The sequence below is a fragment of the Lampetra planeri genome, chromosome 69 (genome assembly GCF_965212315.1).
Source record: "Lampetra planeri chromosome 69, kcLamPlan1.2.h2, whole genome shotgun sequence".
Classification (NCBI taxonomy): Eukaryota; Metazoa; Chordata; class Hyperoartia; order Petromyzontiformes; family Petromyzontidae; genus Lampetra; species Lampetra planeri.
The window spans coordinates 2,406,107-2,425,997 of NC_136174.1; the positions used below are offsets into that span (position 1 = coordinate 2,406,107).

General features: G+C 48.9%; 1 protein-coding gene across 1 annotated transcript in view; it reads right to left on the reverse strand.

Moving 5' to 3' along the window:
* Positions 1 to 8,950: 8,950 nt before the first annotated feature.
* Positions 8,951 to 19,891, reverse strand: part of LOC144737472 (RNA binding protein fox-1 homolog 2-like) — a 60,138-nt gene continuing 49,197 nt past the window's right edge. Inside the window, 1 exon segment of the mRNA XM_078620188.1 lies at positions 8,951 to 19,654. Coding sequence (XP_078476314.1) covers positions 19,610 to 19,654 — 45 coding nt within the window. The 3' untranslated portion in view covers positions 8,951 to 19,609.

Consider the following 19,891-nt stretch of genomic DNA (forward strand, 5'->3'; position numbering starts at 1 on the left):
AAAGTGCGTACTTCCCCCTACCACCCGCAGACTGACGGGATGGTTGAGCGTCTGAACAGGACGATTACGTCTATGTTGTGCCAACAGGTCTGCGACGATCAGGTTGATTGGGACTTACAGGTGCCGGGGGTACTCGCGGCCTATCGAATGGCCCCTCACGCGGCGACGGGGTTTTCCCCATTTTTTCTTATGTATGGGCGGGAGGCCGATCCGGCCATGGACGTCCAACTGGGGATTTCCCAGCCACGTGCAAAATCTAAATTGCTAGACCACATCAAATTTAATATCGCCAAATTGACTGAAGCGCGGGAGGCGGCAAGGTTGAATTCGCGGTCGCGGCAAATTGCAAACGAGAAATTGCATGAGCGGAGGGTGCATACGCATGATTGGAAACCAGGCGATAAGGCCTGGCTGCATTGCCCACATGCACCGTTGGCTACGTCCCCCAAGTTGTTGAGACCTTGGAGGGGACCGGTGGAAATTGTGCGGGTTGCACGACCCCAGAGTATACAGATTAAATGGGGGAAACGCCGTTGGTATGTGCACCCCTCCCGACTGAAGCCCTATGCGGCACCGTGTGACCCCGTTCTGTGCCGTGACGACCGGGCGTGTGATGTGACCGTCGACTCGGGGAGGGAGGTGTCGCAGGCTGATCCTCACGTGTCTCCACCTGACCCACCCCCAGGTGCCTCGGGCTTGACGGCTGCTGACCGTCGAGAGCCTGAACCCCGGGGCACGCACGAGTCCTCGATGCCTGGCCGATGTCTTCCTGAACCGCCGGCACCACCGGACGTTCAACCGCGTCTGGTGCCGTACGACGGACCGGCAAGGCGAACTCGGGCTAGGTCTCAACGATTTTCATGAAGACGTTTTTTGCTCTACACCGAGCTCGCCCGGTGTTCCCCTCTGCCGGGGTAATGTCCCGTTGTAGGGACGCTCGGAAGAAAAGGGGACACTGCACGAGTCGAAAGAAAAAAAAAATTTTCCATTTATTTTTTTTACACATACACATTGCTATTGTCACTCGCCGGTTTGTATATATTGTTCTATTGTCGCGGTGGCATTGGTTGAGGGTTGCGGATGGTAGTGTTCGCGTCGTGTTGTGTTGTTAGGTTAGTTGTTGTTCTTGTTGTTGTGTTGTGTTACGGGGCACACAGGGGGGTTTGTATATTTTTTTATAGCAGCCGGGGCGGCTGCGAGCTATGTGGTAGGGGGTGATGTAGTGGTGGTATTGACGTGCGCCGACTGTGACAGTGATGGATCACGGGGCGGCGCGGGGTGCGGGGTTGGGCACGCGTTGTGGGCGTGGTGTGGACGCGCGCGCCGGGAGTGACAGATGACGGGGCGGCGCGGCGTGAGTGGTGAGGCACGATGAGATGTGGGAAAAGAGGATCGTAGCCAGCGCCCGGCGATTGGTCGAATAAGTGGGTGCTCGCAGCGACGTCCGCAGGTGGGGTATAAAGGGGGACGCGCTTGAGCACTCGGGGAGAGTTACCCAGTTGAAGACCCGAAGACGGAGCTGAAGACTTAGTCACCGAGTAGCTAAGTGGATGTTGGTCATCCGAGTAGCTCAGTGGCGTTAGTCGCCGAGTAGCTAAGTGGATGTTGGTCATCCGAGTAGCTCAGTGGCGTTAGTCGCCGAGTAGCTAAGTGGATGTTGGTCATCCGAGTAGCTCAGTGGCGTTAGTCGCCGAGTAGCTAAGTGGATGTTGGTCATCCGAGTAGCTCAGTGGGCGTTAGTCGCCAAGTAGCTAAGTGGGTGGTTGTCACCCGAGTACTAAGTGGATGTTGGTCATCCGAGTAGCCCAGTGGCGTTAGTCGCCGAGTAGCTAAGTGGATGTTGGTCATCCGAGTAGCTCAGTGGGCGTTAGTCGCCAAGTAGCTAAGTGGGTGTTTGTCACCCGAGTACTAAGTGGATGTTGGTCATCCGAGTAGCTCAGTGGGCGTTAGTCGCCAAGTAGCTAAGTGGGTGTTTGTCACCCGAGATACAAAGTAGGTGTTAGTCACCTGTAACCAAGTTTGATAAAATAAAGAGTGTGTTACCCGTGAAGTCGTCTCCCGCCGAGTTACTACATTACAGTAGCACAGTCCGCCGAGCTAACCACTGCGCCACCGCTCCTCCCCTCAGTATTCTACACACAGGAAGCTACTAAAGAAGAGCATCCGCCGAGGCTTCCGAAAAGAATCCACTCCCTGCTGGACAAAAAAGACCCAGAACCTGCTCCGACAGTACAACCAGTCGGGCAGCCCCATAGGTTGGAAAGACCCTGCTAGTCTTTAGACTCAGCCAGACACCAGCAGTGGATTGAGTGCATTGAAAGCCTGGACTTCATGCACTCCAGCCACCGTGCCTGGGCCCTACTACGATGCCTGGGTGCTGCTAATACAACAGCATATCGGAACGCAAGAGTTTTGCCCAACCTTATATAGCCATATAAAAGGACCGCTCGACAAAACATGTAAGCGAGTGAAGAAAGGCAAGGCTGCCACCAGAGATGGTATCCCCCAGAATTCCTCAATCACTTAGGCCACAGGCAACTCCAATGGCTGGTGATACTGTACACAAAAGCCATGAAAACCGGATGCATCCCAAAAGCATGGTGGGAGGCAATGGTCATTGCCATATCCAAACTGGGCAAACCAACCAAAACCCCAAAGCTATAGGCCGATATCACATGGCCCATAAACTGCTGGAACACATCATCCTCCAGAGAATCAGCTCCCTCGTCGAGTCAGTGATGCCTGAAGAATAAGCAAAATTCCAGCCTGGACGCAGCTACTGTGACCAAGTTTTGGCCCTTGCGTTGCACATTGAGACCGGATACCAGATTCAATGCAAGACCAGCGCAGCCTTCGTGAACTTGTCATTAGCCTACGGCACAGTCTGGATTAAGGACTTGATGTTGAAGCTCGCAATGATCATTTCCTGCCTCGAAACAATATACCTGATATGGACAATGCTGAGCAATAGCCGACTGCGTCTATATATGTGACAAATCCAGCTCACCCTGGTTCCTCAACAATGGATTGCCACAAGGTTCAGTACTCGCGCAAACGCTCTTAAAAGTCTATACGAGTGTGGTGGTGATGTTGGAACGCGCACACACCAACCCGGGTGAATTACAGTACTTACCGGTGCGGGGTGATTGTGCTATCCCTGACCAGGGCCCGTCCTGAGGGCAGGGGGCTGTGGGTGCGTGTGATCCCACAATAGCCCCCCTCTCGGTGGGAAGTGGTACAAACCGGTTCAGGGCGGTTGTGTTATCGAGGACCAGGGCCTCCTGATGGGAGGGGGCTGGGGGGTGCGTGTGATCCCACAGAAACCCGCCCCTCGGTGGGGAATTGTGTAAAAGGCGGGACCCTGAGAGCAGAGAGGGAGTTCGACCAAGCCAAGACGAAGAACCAGCTGAAGACTGAAGTCCAGCTAGCTAGACTCTGGGAATCCTCTGACATGCTGCCCTTCTAAGGGCCGGGCAGAGCAAGCCAGTGGTGCGACCCCAGAGCCACGAAGGCCGATGTCATTTTCAAGGCCGGATTCGTGTGGCTGGTGGTCGAGACCTGTGCCGAAGCTGGGCCAGGTCAGTTAGTCTCCTTGAGAGGAGGATCGTAGAATAGAGGGAAGTAGAGGAGTTAACTTGGGTGTTAGCTTGGGAAATACTTCCCTCTATAGAACGAGTGGAGGCCGTTACCTCTCCAAGTGTTCGGTTCGCTACGTGCTGTATCATAGTAATTGTTAATAAATACGTGTTGCCTCAAGTCAACCGTCTGTCGTCACAAAGCCACTACACGAGCAACATGCCACCAACGGGGTCACACACATTTGTATATGCGGATGACCTTGCCCTGGCAACGCAAGCAGCCACCTTTAATGATATCGATTCCACTCTGAACCTAAAAACCTAAACACAATGGGGGAATATTTCAGGAAATGGAAGCTCAAGCCAAATCCCCACAAAACAGCCACTGCATTTCCTCCTAATAAAAGGAGCACCAAGCACACTCTTAAAGTGACCTGCGGCAACACTATGCGACACGACACCATTCCCAGCTTTCTCAGAGTGAAGCTGGACCGTACGCTAACCTTCCATGACCACCTGAAAAAGGTGACTGTCAACACCAACACAAGGTTCAACCTGGTCCAGAAAACTGGCAAGCACAAGCTGGGGAGCATCGGCACCCAGTGTTATGGACATTAACGACGGTCCTTGTGTACTCTGTAGCTAAGAACTGTGCACCAGTATTGACCAGAAGTAGTCAGACTCGACTTGTTGATGTCGACCTGAACCCTGCAATGTGGTGTATCACTGGAACACCCTGTCTGCCTGTGCTGTCACCACATCTCTCCACCACCTATCCGCCGCAACACTGCAACCCTCTGGGAAGTCCTGCAAATCGATTAAAGCAGTCGCCTCCCCATTAATCAGAACCTAAGTAACGTCCATTGTCATCACTTGAAGTTACTGTTAGCGAGTATCACCTATGAAGGCCGGCACAGTACAGCACATACGGGGGGACCTTTGTGTCTTTTTGTATGTAGCAGTAGAGGTGAGGCTGACGTGCGTACACGTGTTTGTGTGTGTGCAAGGGGCTGGTAATCCCCTCCACCTAATACTATGATGCAATCTGAGCAAAAATCCGACCTGTCCCTCTCGGTAGGATTCACGACAGGAGGAGACGGACAGGGCAGACTGGCTACATTAACAAAATAATGAAGGGGACGTGAGAGTGTGGTTTCGAGGTGTGGAAAGCCATGAGTCCCAAGCTATTGTGGGCTTGCCTCCCCATCAACGGAAGGCAAGGAATGGTGGTGGTGGTGGTGGTGTATTACACCCCCACCGAAAATGAACATCGCTGGAGGGATACAGACGAGGCAGATACCTTCTATAACCTCCTGTCCCAGGTTAAAGTTGCCCCTGTTGGTGACTTTAATGCCTGAGTGAGTCATGACTCAGACACGTGGGCCGGAGTGATTTTAAGGCATGGGCCGGATCAGCTCAATAATAATGGTAGGATGCTTCTAATAAGAGTATGGATTCCTGCAGTCACGGAAGTTTCATATCAAGATTGATGCTTCTAGACTTCTCTGCAATCCGTAGCCTTGTAATCACCAACATGCTTGACATTGAGACCTCCTTTGCCAGTAGCAAGATATAGTAATAGGTTTTTACCCTTTTATCTGGCAACAAAACTGACACCTTTATACAAGGGATCATGTTTGCATTAACCACAACACTTGCTTACACCAACATGCTGTTCCCACATCAACACAACCAGTCGACACCATGGATGGCATGCCAGGTCCAAGCAAGAACGTCATGAAACAGCGGATGCGGGCCGATGCCCTTGACACCAGGACCTACCGTAGGGCTTGATCTGTTCATTGGCCATTGTATCAGAATCAGAATTGCATTATCCGAATAAATTACACTGGTCAACACACTTTTTCTGGCATAAGGTATTCGGTTGGAAGGTAATTTTGGGGTGCTGATTCCAAATCTGGCATAAGTTTTTGTCTATCACATCAGGTTCTTAAGATATCAAATATTGCATTTTCAATAAAAACAGCAAATTTATGCTCATATACGAATAGCTAAACAAACATCCATACAAGAATAATATAAGATACAATATATAATAATGAAACAAACATTTAATGAGCCATAGCACAAAGTTGTGAGGGTGACTGCATATCAATGTGAGTGAATGCATATTACCATGTAAGAATTGAATTGTGAAGATGAGAAAAATATGTACAAAAAGGTAATTCACAATAGTGATGTTACATCTGCATAAACGACCTCTTCTTTGACGATCTCCGATGTACAGCTTGTGGAATATCTCTCAGGACCAGCAGTAATCTGTCATCATGTCTGAGTCCCATCGGCCTTGGTAACGTTCTTCCATAAGTTTAATGTCTTAATGAAAGCGTTCACCTTGCTCTTCGCTCACGTGACCCATGTTCTCTGGAAACTGGGCCAAATGACTATGTAAGTAGTGAACCTTGATGCTCATTTTACATCCAAGTGCTTGGAAACTCAAGAGCAGCTCCTCCACAATCTCTCGAGTTGTCCGCGTTCCTGTTCCCAATGAAATTCCGCACCACATCAGAGAATGCATTCCAAGCTCGTCTCTGCTGCAGTCATTGTTGTAACAAAGTGTGGATCCCTGATGAGTGTTCTTATTTGAGAGCCATCAAATATTACTGCCTTTTTCTTCTCGGCACTGAGACTTGAAAAGGTTGAACATATATAGCTGAAGCAGTCTCCAGTGTGATCAAGAGCTTTGACGAATTGCTTCATTAACCCAAGTTTTATGTGCAGTGGGGGAAATACAATTTTATTCCTATCAACCAGAGGCTCATTCTTGATGTTCTTGTCACCAGGCGTCAAACTGATTCTTGATGGCCAGTTCTTTTTAACCCAGTGTTCTAATGTAGCCCTACTGTCCCAGTAGCACAGGAAACAAGGGTATTTGGTGTGACCTCCTTGCTGACCCAGCAGAAAATTTACCATTTTCAAATCAACACAAATTAGCCATCCATGAACATGGTATTCCAATCTATCCAGAACAATCTTGATGTTGGCATACTCTTCATTCATTTTACAGTGTCCTATTGGGATTGAACCATATATATTTCTGTTGTGAAGTAACACACATTTCAAACTCCATTTACTACTGTCAATAAAACGTCTCCATTCACTTGAATATGCAGGCAGTCCCATATTGAGAAGAAGCCCTTCAACATCATTACAATAAACAAGTTGACCATCTGAATGGAAGTACTTTCGCAGTGCTGCTTCTTCGTTACGATAAAATGAGACACTAGTGCCAGGTCTGAGTAGTCCTTTCTCTTGCAGCCTGGAAGCCAACAATTCAGCAGACTGTTTTGGCAAATACAAATCTCTAACAAGATCATTCAATTCAGGCTGACTAAACAGAGACATTTTATCACAATCTGCATCAGATGGCGTATATTCGATCTGAGCATCATCATCATCTGTAGAAGCAGGTAAACTGAGGGATTCAACATCAATCTCTGGTAGCTCAGTAAATACAGGCACAGGTATTTCCTCACAGTGGGTATTGTAAGTGTTGTTTTTCTTATTGAAACCTTTTACATTGACAAGGCAGAAGTAGCAGTTATCCAAATGGTTTGTATGTTCTCTCCAAACCATTGGCACACCAAACTTCAGCTTAGCATTCTTTCCTTTAGACCATGATCGCAAAGTTTCAACACAGGTTTTACACACTTTGTGAGGAGATTAATTTTTGTCTTGGTCTCCAAGTCGTACTTTAAAGTAGGCAAGATAAACCTTCTTGACAAAGGTATTGATGTTGCGCCTTTGATCCTGCAAAGTGAAGCTGCCACAGATGTAGAAGAAGATATCTGGGTCATTACTACATTTCCTTCTTTTGGATGTTGTAGCCATTGTTAGATCACGCCCTGCAGAAGAAAAATATTAAATAAATGTGGATATCTGCATAAAATAATATCATAAACACACTATCCTAAAAATACAGCACCATATTTTAACACTAAAGCAGTCACTGACTCGCAACAACTTGCAATCGTAAGTGACAGAGTTAATTTCGGGTAAAATCAATGAAAATGGGGTATGCCAATAGCATAAAAATGAGATGTGATAGAGCAAATCTGAGATCAGATTTGGAATCAGCACCGAAATTAGTCTAAAATAGCTACAGAAGTCCAGGCCAGATTTTTATTGTTGACCAGTATTATCCATTGAACTATAAAGCTCTTTTTCATGGGTGACTCGCCCAGGAGATAACATGAAACCACATGATCTTACAAAACAATTACGTACATTCACAACTTACGTTTGTTGTCATGGTAAAAGGGGCGGAGTCATTTTCTTCCATCTTCCAGGCGTTTTGGACGGCGAGGGCGTTGTGAGTTGCAGTTATAGCCGTGTTGTGTTTTTTTACCGTTTTTCATTATTAAAGGGATTAATTGATGCCATACCATCCTTAGTATGGCCATCTTTGACTGCACAATTTAGTAGGGTGCAGAATAAAGACTACACCAGTGGCTTGCCATCTGTAAGATCGACCGGCTATTATCCTACTGCGATGGTAGGCGTCCACCGATGAACCCATTCAAACCCACAATGGTCCTGTCTCAGCTTGCTAATGAAAGTTGCGAGCGAGTATTTCATCATCGTTTGGAGCTGCTGGAACTGGCATCGACCCTTCCTCCTGATGCCGAGGAGATAATGGGTGAGGTTCAGAACGTGTGGCTCATGCAGCTGCAATGGCTGCATTGGGCTATGCAGTTCAGACCTATCCCGGCTAGTGGAGGAGGTGTTTTCTGGCAAGCTGAAATAAAGCAACAGGCCCAGTCCCACACGTCCAAAAGGGACAACCGCCATTTGCCGTACTAGTGACGAATTGGCATGTTCTGTTTACGTGACAACCCTTACTAGTTGACTGTGTCGGGTGGTGCCGGGTTTTAACGACACATTTATATATTTACACGATCTGATACAAAAAAACCCTCTATTATAAAAGGGCACGACACTACATTATTTGGATGAGATCACACACCGCACTAACTCAAGTACGATTTTCACCCATGTATTAATTTTGTTAGATATACTGTACTGTATATATTTTTTAAATAACAAAAAAATTGCCCGATAACATCTCAATAATGAACCAGCGCTGTACGGGGTAGCGCTCAAAGGGGTATACTACACACCACACTATACACTACAACACACCACACTATACTATACACTACTACACGCCACGATACTATACACTACACACTAGACTATACACGCTACATTATACACTATCCACACTACAGGGCCCTGGGGGAGGACTTCACTCGGAATAGAACGGATTTTTTTTGTTTTGGCGAGGTCGCAGAGTTTCTCTCTCTCAAACCACGCCACCACCACCAAAACAACCACAACGACCACCGGCGCAGGGTTTATACTGCATAAACTTGTTACAATTGTGTGGGAGTACAGGCGAGTAACAACGGAACGACGTCACTTATGGCGGTTATAGCGTTGACGCGACGCGGCATGCACACGCAACTTCTTAGACGGCAAAAAAACAAAAAACGACGACGTATATATATAAAAAAACACACACACAGAAACCACTTTAAAAAATAAAACAACACCACACACACGCGCGAGACACTCCGGCGAGTACAAAACAAACGGACGTGAAATTATTATAAAGACACCACCACCACCACACTACACCACGTGTGTGGGCTCGGTAAAAAACAAAAAACGGGGTGACAGGAGCACAGACACCCCCCTCCCGCCGCCGCCGCCACGTCCTGATTTGAGAGACGCACACAGCACGTCACACGCCGACAAACAAACAACAAAAATATAATAAAGTGTGACAGCCAAAATAACGTGGTAATAATGATACATTGTAAGCGGGAAATTCATCCTCGGCAGTTGTAACAACAACAGCAGCAGCAGAAAAAGATCATTGTAACACAAAGTCCACTTAGGTGAGATACAACTCCAGGCAGCTCAGCTCCTATATATAACAGCGACGGCACACTCAGACTCACCCCCCCCCCCTCGGGGTCGCCCACACGAGGGTTTGAAGTTTTCATGGACGTTTTTTTAAAGTGACCCTTTAAGGGACTGCCCACACCCCATAGCACTGGCACGTAACCGTTAACCCTTTCACGAGCGCTGTCCAAGAAATCATACAGCTAGTCAGCCTCTATTTATTTACTATTAGTGTATTTTTGATTAATTCTGTAAACTTGGCGAGTTTAGACATTTTTTTTTGGTAAACATTTTCGGAATGGCAGGACCCCTCCCCTCCTACCCTTCTCTCCCCCCTCAGGGTTATTCCTTTTGCGCAAAACAAATCTTCTCTTGCAGATTTTGCCAATAGGTGGATGATGTGCTACAATAAAAGCAGACCTGCAACGGGAATCAACCGATGCATACGTTTAAAACGTCGTAATGATAGCAGTAGTAGCAGGGGCTATCACGACCAATATTATCCATAATCGACGGAGGTAGGTTTTTTTTGTCGGGTCAGATCGCGTGTAAAATCTTGCATCGTCAAACATCACCATCACAACATCCACTACCCGACATCAGCCAATCGGTGAAGGGGGGTTTGTGTCACGCAAACACAAAAACGTGCACAATATTCGTTTAACCGAGTTCAGCACTAAACCGGTTGCCGTGCGTTGGGAGTTAACCCACGACATGTACAATTTGAGTAAACGTCATGTGTCGCCGGTAATCACAACAACCAGCATCTTCAGGCGACAGCCAGAACTGTGGAGAAATCCTCCTCCTGTTTCAGTCTCAAATAGAGGGATAAAAATAAACATTTATCCCTCCTGTCGGTCTTAAATAGATGGGGACATGAATGTGTATTTTCATCTCTCTATTTGTTAATGTTTTTATCCCTCTATTTCAGACTGAAACAGGGAAGAATAAATGTTTATTTTTGTATCCTCCTGTTTCAGTCGTAAATAGAGGGATAACAATGAACATTTATCCCTCATCTATTTAATACCGAAACAGGAGGACATAAAGTAACATTTACCGATGTATGCCCGAAACTCAGTCTGGAGTCGGTCCCTCGGTTAATGGTGACATCGGCTTAACGTCGCTCCTCCGAGCGTTAAGGTTTTGCCTTGCCATAAAGAAACACCCATGCTTACGACTGCACGTGACAAACGTCCATTATTAGCGGTCACGTGTTGCTTACGTTATATACACACGCGCGTGCGCGCGGCTCCAACTTTGGCCAATCAGAGCCGCTCGTAAAGTGAGGACTGAGCCACGCGCCCCTCGACCAATCGGAGACGTCCCATCGAATGAGCCGTTTGAGACCTCGGGGATGGCTTCGTTTAACATCACACCTCTTCTGGTATGGATACATGTTTTCTTAGCGTGCGACTCCTATATTCGATGAACAGTTATCTCGGTTTACAGGAGTTTTCCTGTGACGGATTAAAACACGTTAATCAAACGAAGGGGGGTGGGGTGGGGGGAGGGGGCGTGTCACAAGGCTACCAGATCCAATGAATCGATTGCCAACGAATCGCGCACATTGTCAGGAGGGCTGCCCTGATCAAGCTCTTGAGCGACGCGCCGGGGGATCGACTGAAGCCGAATCAATACAAATTGTGCAGTGGAGCGCTAACCCACTATACTACACTACCACTCTCCATTCACCCCCCCCCCCCCACTTAGTTTGATTGGCTAATATCAGTCGTTCCTCGTGTAACGTTTTTAATCCGTCCCAGGAAAACTACTGTGAGCACATCACACATCCAGCGTGTGTGCGTGGCACGCAGCATCACGAGTCGTCGAGTGACGGTTACACCGGAAGAATGTCCTATTTCATATCGAGCCTGACCCTGCAGACGAAACACAAAACAATTAACAAAGTCCCCCTCCTCCTGGTGAAATGGACGGCACTGTCTGTATAAAACCAGAAGTTAGGTGAAGCTAAACAATAGTTAATTATTTTTTTACTGCATTGTGCGGCGCATTCAGATTGCACTGCTGTTTCCGCGGCCGTCTGGAACGCTCTTTCTTCCGATATCAGGAAGCCACTGGGAGCTATGATGCACTTTTAAATCGTCATCGAGACTGACAAACTCGATTCTTCGCGTTTAGTTTGTCGTCCCCTCGCACCTCCGATTAGCTACGGTCAGCGACATTAGGTACGGAATAAGTTTAACATACATGTACAGGTATGCATGTTGAACTTCTTGTTGACATGGTCGGCTACATACGGTGCAAAAGAAGCAGTGTTGAGTCTATGGGCAGTGTTGAGTCTATGGGTAGTGTTGAGTATATAGACAGTGTTGAGTCCATGGGTAGTATTGTGCCTATGGGTAGAGTATGTATGTTGAACTTCTTTCGCACCATACGTATCCAACTGTCCTAATCGAAGGTGCACTGTTGAGTCTATGGGCAGTGTTGATTCTACGTCTAGTATTGAGTCTATAGGTAGTGTTGAGTCTATGGGCAGTGTTGAGTCTATTGGCAGTGTTGAGTCTGTAGGCAGTGTTGATTCTACATGTAACATTGAGTCGATAGGTAGTGTTGAGTCTATGGGTAGTGTTGAGTTTTAATGCCAGGGTCGGCCGGGACCAAAAGCTTTGGAGAGGCACGATTGGAAAGGAAGGTGTCGGCAATACCGACTCAAATGGAGTTCTCCCCTAACCAAATGTACGGAACATGACCTCATCATCACCAACACGCTCTTCCGTCATAAAACCTAATTCAAAACATCCTGGATGCATTCCCGCTCCAAACTCTGGCAATCCCATTGACTGTGTCATTGTCCGAGCCAAGGATTGTCGCGACGTGAACATAACAAGAGCAATGACGAGTGCAGACGACTGTTGGACAGACCATCGCCTGATCCGCTCCACCACGTCCATTAGTCTGATGCAAAAAAGGAGTGTGCAAAAAACGCTGGGCCGGCCGAGACTTAACATCGAGAGTCTGGACGATACCGGCGAACTACAACACCTCCAGACTGTTCTTGGTGCAGAACTCCCCAAAAAATATCCTGATGATATCAAAGTCAACCATCCTCAACACCTGCTAGAATACCATTGGCTATAAGATAAAAAAGCACAAAGAGTGGTTTGATGAGAACGACACTGAAATTGAACGGCTCGTAAACACAAAACGAAGAACCTTTTTGCACGTGGCAGAATGGCACACACTGCAAGGCCTAAAAAGAGAGGCTTCATGCCTGAGCGAAGGCGAATGTCCAACGCCGAGTGAGGGAGCTCAGAAACAAATGGTGGACAGGGAAAGCCCTGGAGATCCGGCAGCTGGCAGAATGACGATACCAGTGGAGGCTTCTTCGACACCACCAAGGCAGTATATGGGCCCAGTTGCCGCGACCTAAACCCCCCTCACTCAAAACAGACAAAATCTGCTCCAGGATGATGATTCAATCAAATCCCGGTGGAAAGAACACTTTGGAAAAACTCCTCAACAAAAGCAAAATTGTTGAGATGGAAGTCATCGACAGAATCCCTCAGCGTCCCATATAAGCAGACATAGAAGAACCACCCAATATACATGAGGTACAAAGATGCCATCAGGAGGATTAGATATAACAAGGCTCCTGATCCTAATGGGATTCCAGCAGACATTTTAAAGAAAGGTGGGTCAGAGCTCTTACACCACCCACGTACATTCCCTCCTCCTGAAGATCTGGCATGAGGGAATCCCCACAGAACTCAGAGATGTCATGATTGTTTCCATCTTTAAAAAGGGAGACAGGGCCGACCACCGGGAAAACACTGGCTTACTGGCAAAGATTCCTACCCCTGTCAGAAGAGATATTCCCAGAATCACACAGTGTGTGGCTTTCACCCATCCAGAGGTACAGCAGACATTGTTTTCACAGTACGATAACTGCAAGAGAAATGCCGGGAACAAAAGCAACCGCTTTACATGGTCTTTATAGACCTTCCAAAAGCCTTCGACTCTATGAACTGCCAAAAATCGGCTGCCCTGACAAATTCACTAGGGTACTGTAATAAGGACATCAGGATCAACCTCAACAAGTGCCACATCAACACCAGAAACTGGAAGGACATCGCACAGGACAGAAACACGTGGAGGCGGGGGTCACTCTTGGAAAAATATCTTCGCCGTGCCGCAAAGGAAAAGCGGCAACAACGCAAGGAGAGCCTCACCACCAAGAAGGCCCAACCATCGTTCACCACCACGACACACCCTTTCCCGCAATGCAGCAGAATCTGCGGCTCTCGGATCGGCCTTTTCAGCGATATGAAAATCCAGGTTTAGCGTTGAGTCTATGGGTAGTGTTGAGTCTTTGGGCAGTGTGTATATGTATGTTGAACTTCTTTCGCACCGTACGTAGCCAACTGTGCAAAAATCGGAGGTGCAAAGGTGGGTGTACCGATGCAAATTAGACGGGCGCTGCTTTGCTTCCTCATGTAACGCCCGTTGTCCAAGTACTGTGGAGGTGAGGATTGGTGGATCACACACACATTTTGTGAAACTCCTTACCCGAAGGCGTGTGGTGGTGACTCCACTTACGGAGTTGGCCAAACAATCCTCACTCTAGAACGAAGGCTCCCCCCACTCCCCATGCACGCGTGCCAATATCATTGTCGTCGTTCTTAGACATCTGTGACAATCTACTGGGGGCATCTGTGAGAATTTTCTGGGGACATTTGTGACAATTTACTGGGGGCATCTGTGAGAATCTACTGGGGGCATCTGTGAGACAATCTACTGGGGAATCTGTGAGAATCGACTGGGACATCTGTGAAACAATCTACTGGGACATCTGTGAGAATCTACTGGGACATATTTGAGAATCTACTGGGTCATGTGACAATCTAGTAGGGCATCTGTGACAATCTACTGGGGGCATCTGTGGCAATCTACTGGGGACATCTGTGACAATCTACTGGGACATCTGTGAGAATATACTGGGACATGTGACATTCTACTGGGGACATCTGTGACACACACAAAATAATAGCTTCATTAACTTAATCAGATGTCCTCGCTGCAGTCTAAAATAAAGATCTTCTTCTCGATGATTCTCTGTCGGAGAGGTCGAACGTACATTGGTGCGTGGTTTACGAATTCTACCACATCGTCGTCTATGATTATTACGCAACTGTGGTGGGAAGGGGTTGGCTGTTGTGTTGTCCGAGGAAACTTCAAACACCCAGCCCCCCCCCCCACGTGTGTCGGTGAATCACGTAGCTCACCACCTCGCCCTTCTCTCTCTCCCCCTATCTATTTACACAGTCGAACGCGTGCCAACACGGCGCGTTATCCGCCATGATTTTGGTAACAAAACTGAACGAGAGAGTCGGTGGGGGGGGCGGCCGCTCCGCACGCAGAGGACTCGCACCCCCACTCCCTAAAACTCCCACCCACCCCTAACCCACCCAAACTAATTCGAACGAGCGACGCTTCTTTTCAAATTGTCATGATTCGGGAAGGGTTGCGGCTCTAGTGAGCCATCGGTTCCCCCTCGTCAACTTTGCGCACGCAGCAATAAACGCACGAACACAGCGATAAACGCACAAAACAGCGGTAAAAACGCACACACACAGCGGTAAACACATGCACACACACAGCGGTAAACGCACACACACACGGCAGTAAACGCACACACACATACGGCGGTAAATGCACACACACAGCGGTAAACGCGCACACAGCGGTAAACGCGCACACACACACGGCGGTAAATGCACATACACAGCGGTAAACGCACACAGCGGCACCTCTGGTGGGCTGCTAAGATTCGCCTCGTGAAATCGATCGCATGTGTTCATGCGTGTGTGTTGGGTGTGTGCATGTTTGGTATGTGTGTGCGTTCGGTGTGTGTGTATGTTTATATTCGGTGCGTGTGTTCGTTCAGTGTGCGTGCGTGCGTTCGGTGTGTCTGTGTGTGCATTCGGTGTGTGTGTATGTTCATGTTCGGTGCGTGTGCGCGTTCGGTGTGCGTGCGTGCGTGCGTGCGTGCGTTCGGTGTGTGTGTGTGTGTGTGAAGACGTTACATCACAATGAGACTGAAAAACAAGACAAGAATGATCGTGATGATTATGATGGAGGATGACGATGATGATGTTGAGACGACAATGAGAGGCACAAGAGAGTTTCCAGGCGAGATGAGGGATATTCAGTAGGCCGTTTGGGTGTCTGTGCGAGTTTACGCAATTTCACGCAACGCCTCTTTAAAAAAAAAATCTCAAATCGTCAGTTTCATACCCACAGAGTAACACAAAAACACCCACCCCCAATCCATCCCCCTCTAGGGCAGTGGTTCTTAAAGCTGGGTGGGTGCGAGACGTTGCCATATTTCTTTAGAAGCTAAATAATCGAAACACAAATTAACCACGGGCACGTTAAGCGCAACTACTTCGTTTCATCAAACCCAATGTATTAAACAGGTCCCTGCGGGGTGGGCTGGTAGGAACGAACAAATACCATACGAAGGGAGAGTTTGAGGCCTAGTTCTAGGCTTTAGGCCTAGCTGTAGGCTTTAGGCCGCTGTGAGTTAATTTTTAATTTAAATGTTTTAATTAATAACTATCTCAGGGAATTATAAGGGAATGTTACACTTGTTTAGCCAGGAAAGCCTCACTGAGTCTAAAGGTTTTTGTAGGGTCCTGCCAAGTGTTTGCAGTAGGGGGCGATGTTGCTACACCTAATCGGACATCGGACGGACGGACGGACGATATAATCTATTGAAGGCTGGTTCACTTCGTTCCTATCAGTATTAACATGATCAATGTCGTAACAATTGAAAACCAAAGGGTTTCCATGCTGCAGTAATGGTTAAGAACCACTGCTCCAGGTTGTACTAAATTGTGTTCCTGGAGGGTGATATTATCTGGGATAGGTCGATACTTTTTGGATATCTGACAACAAAGCAGCCAACTCCAGCGTGCGCTTTTTGCTGATGATGCTGTTGATTTCCGCGCCACGCTGTTAACGTTTTGGTTTTTTCAACATTTCTCGTTCTGGTCCTACACGGAATCAGAATCGGATGTATTTACACCGGAGGAACACGGTGAGGAGCTATTAAAAGTGCCGGGTTTTAGATGCAAGCCAAGCAAGGGACAGCTTAAGGTGGGGGGTGGGGTAGGGTAGGCCTCACACATTGAGGGGTGCGCCTCTTCAAAATGCGAAGTTGAAAGTTTGACGGTTTTTTTTGGTTTAAAAATTAAATATATTAAAAATTAAAAAGGTCGTGCAGGAAATTCTCGACGGAGGCCTCTGAACTACCTTTTTCCGTTCTATTTTTTAATCCCATCCCGTTCCTGATGACATACGCACGTGGTTTAAACGTCATCCGTTTTTCTTCCGGCACCGTTTCCGATGACGTACGTACGTGCTACGTACATCATCGCAACCGAACCGGAAGAAAAACTTAAATGGAATAACTTTGTAGGCACCGAGGCTCGCCCAACTCAACATCTGAGGGAGGTGCGAGTTTCTCGGGCCAATGGCGTACGTAACGTGGTGTACGCCATCAGTTTTTGTTCTTCCGATCCCGTTCCCAATGACGTACGTGCACCTCGTCAGTGTCTCACCTCGTTATAGTTCTGTCTCATTAGTGTTCTACCCATGTCTCACCACGTCACTATCTTACCTCGTTAGTGTCCTCTCTCATTAGTGTTCTACCCATGACTCACCTCGTTAGTGTACTGTCTCATTAGTGTTCTATCCACGTCTCACCTCGTCAGTGTCGCAACTCGTAAATATTCTAACCCATGTCTACCATCGTCAGCGTCTCACCTCGTCAGTGTCCTTAACATCTCGTCATCACATTGATGATAATGATGATGGCGGTGGCGGCACTGTAGGCTATTGTGGTTGTTGAGGTGCATTTGCACTTCCGTGTACACACACACACACAGGCACGTGTACACACACACAGTCACATGTACACACACACGCACACAAAGATCCCCCATATAGCCTTAACATACTGTTGATGCAAGTGCTGTTATAGCGAGCAAATATGAAGGCCAGCACCACGCCTGGCAGCTTTTGTCTCCCCAGTGACGATGTTTACTACACACTGCACCAGGTACTCATTTGAGGCTGAATCGACCTAGGGGAGGTCCAGGACCGGTTCAAGTAATCGTCACTGGTGTGACGAAGAATCGAACTCGGGTTGCTGGATTCATAGCGCAGTGAGCTAATCACTACACGACCGCTCCCCACACACACAGCAGGTGTACACACACACACATAGCACGTGTACACACACACAGGCACGTGCACACACATGGTGCACATAATCACACAGGCAGGTTTAGATAGAGGCGGATGTACACACACAGGCACGTGTACATGAACACGTGTTCCCACAGGCAGGCTGGCAATGCAGGCAGTCCACACAAAATGGTGCGTGCACACACACACACAGACACGTGTACACGCAAACGTGTACACGTAGGCAGGCTCGCAACGCAGGCAGTCCACAGACGCACACACACAGGTACGTGTACACAAAGACAAAAATCCCCCTCCTCCGTATAGCCCACACAGACTGTTGGGGCAAGTGCTGTTAGCGAGTAGCAGCAGCACCCTATGAAGGCCGGCACTGTGGCTACACGAGGGGGTGAGTGGGTGGCCAGCACTAATGTTCCCGGCCGCCTTTGTCTCTCCCCCAGTGGGGATGTTTACTACACACCACTGCATCAGGTACACTCATTTGAGGCTGAGTCGACCTAGGGGGAGGGGGGGGACGTCCAGGTACCGGATTCACTCACGGTGTCGGCCGTGAGCGGGAATCGAAACTCGCGTCTCCGGCTTCGTAGCGCGCTAACCAATGCGTCACCGCTCCCCAATTAAACCGATAAAAGACAAAGATCGCCCCGTAACAGACTGTGTGCTGTTAGCGAGCAGCAGCAGCGCCTACGGAGGCCGGCACTGTGGCACACGAGGGGGGTGGGTGGCCAGCACCACGCCCGGCCGCCTTTGTCTCCCCTGTGGCGATGTTTACTACACAGCGCACCGGGTTCTCATTTGAGGCCGAGTCGACCTAGGGGAGGCCCTGGACCGACTCAGATAATCGTCGCTGGTGGTTTTGGCCGTGAGCGGGAATCGAACTTGGGTCGCCGGGTTCGTAGCGCAGCGTAGCGCTAACCGCTGCGCCACCACTCCCCACTTCAACAGACACACAGACACAGCTCCCCAAGGTAGCCTCTACCAGGCTGTAGGGGCAAGTGCCTTTAGCGAGCACCTATGAAGGCCAGCACTGTGGCTATACGAGGGGGTGGGTGGCCAGCACCACGCCCGGCCGCCTTTGTCTCTCCCCAGTGGTGGTGTTTACTACGACACACCACTGCAACAGGTAACTCATTTGAGGCTGAGTCGACCTAGAGAGTGAATCGAACTTTGGATCCCCAAAGGGGGTTCGTGGTGCGGTGCAGTGCAGCGCGCTAACCGCTGCGCCACCGCTCCACCCCCCACACACACAAAACACAAACACACACACGTGTGTACGCACGTACGTACACACACGTGTGTACACACGTACACACGTACGTACACACACGTGTGTACACACGTACACGTACGTACACACACGTGTGTACACACGTACACGTACGTACACACACGTGTGTACACACGTACACGTACGTACACACACGTGTGTACACACGTACACGTACGTACACACACGTGTGTACACACGTACACACGTACGTACACACACGTGTGTACACACGTACACACGTACGTACACACACGTGTGTACACACATACACACACGTACACACACGTACACACACGTACACACACGTGTGTACACACACGTACACACACGTGTGTACACACACACACACACGTGTGTGTGTGTGTGTACACACACACACACACGTGTGCGTACACACACACACGTACACACACGAGTCTACACACACACACACCCATATACGTGTCAGAATACATAAGCGCCTAGACACACACACACACGTGCGTGCGTACACACACAAACACTCGGGCAGTCACGCAGGCCGTGTTTGGCTGTCGTGGTGGTGGCGGTGGTGGCGGTGGTGGTGGCGGCGGTGGTGGCGGCGGTGGTGGCGTCTCTAGTAGGGAGAGAAGCGTGCGTAGGCTCCACGATACAGACTCGCCTGGCGCATGGAGATAGCGGGGAAGACAGGGGGGGGGGTAGGGGGGAGACACGGGGGAAGGGGGGGGGGTGACGGGGGGGGGAGACACGGAGGGGGTAGGGGGGAGACACAGGGGGGGGGGGGAGACAAGGGGGGGGGGGAGACACGGTGGGGGGGGAGACGGGGGTTTGTGTAGGGGGGAGACACGGTGGGGGGTAGGGGGAGACACGGGGACATGTAGAGACACACGGGGAGACG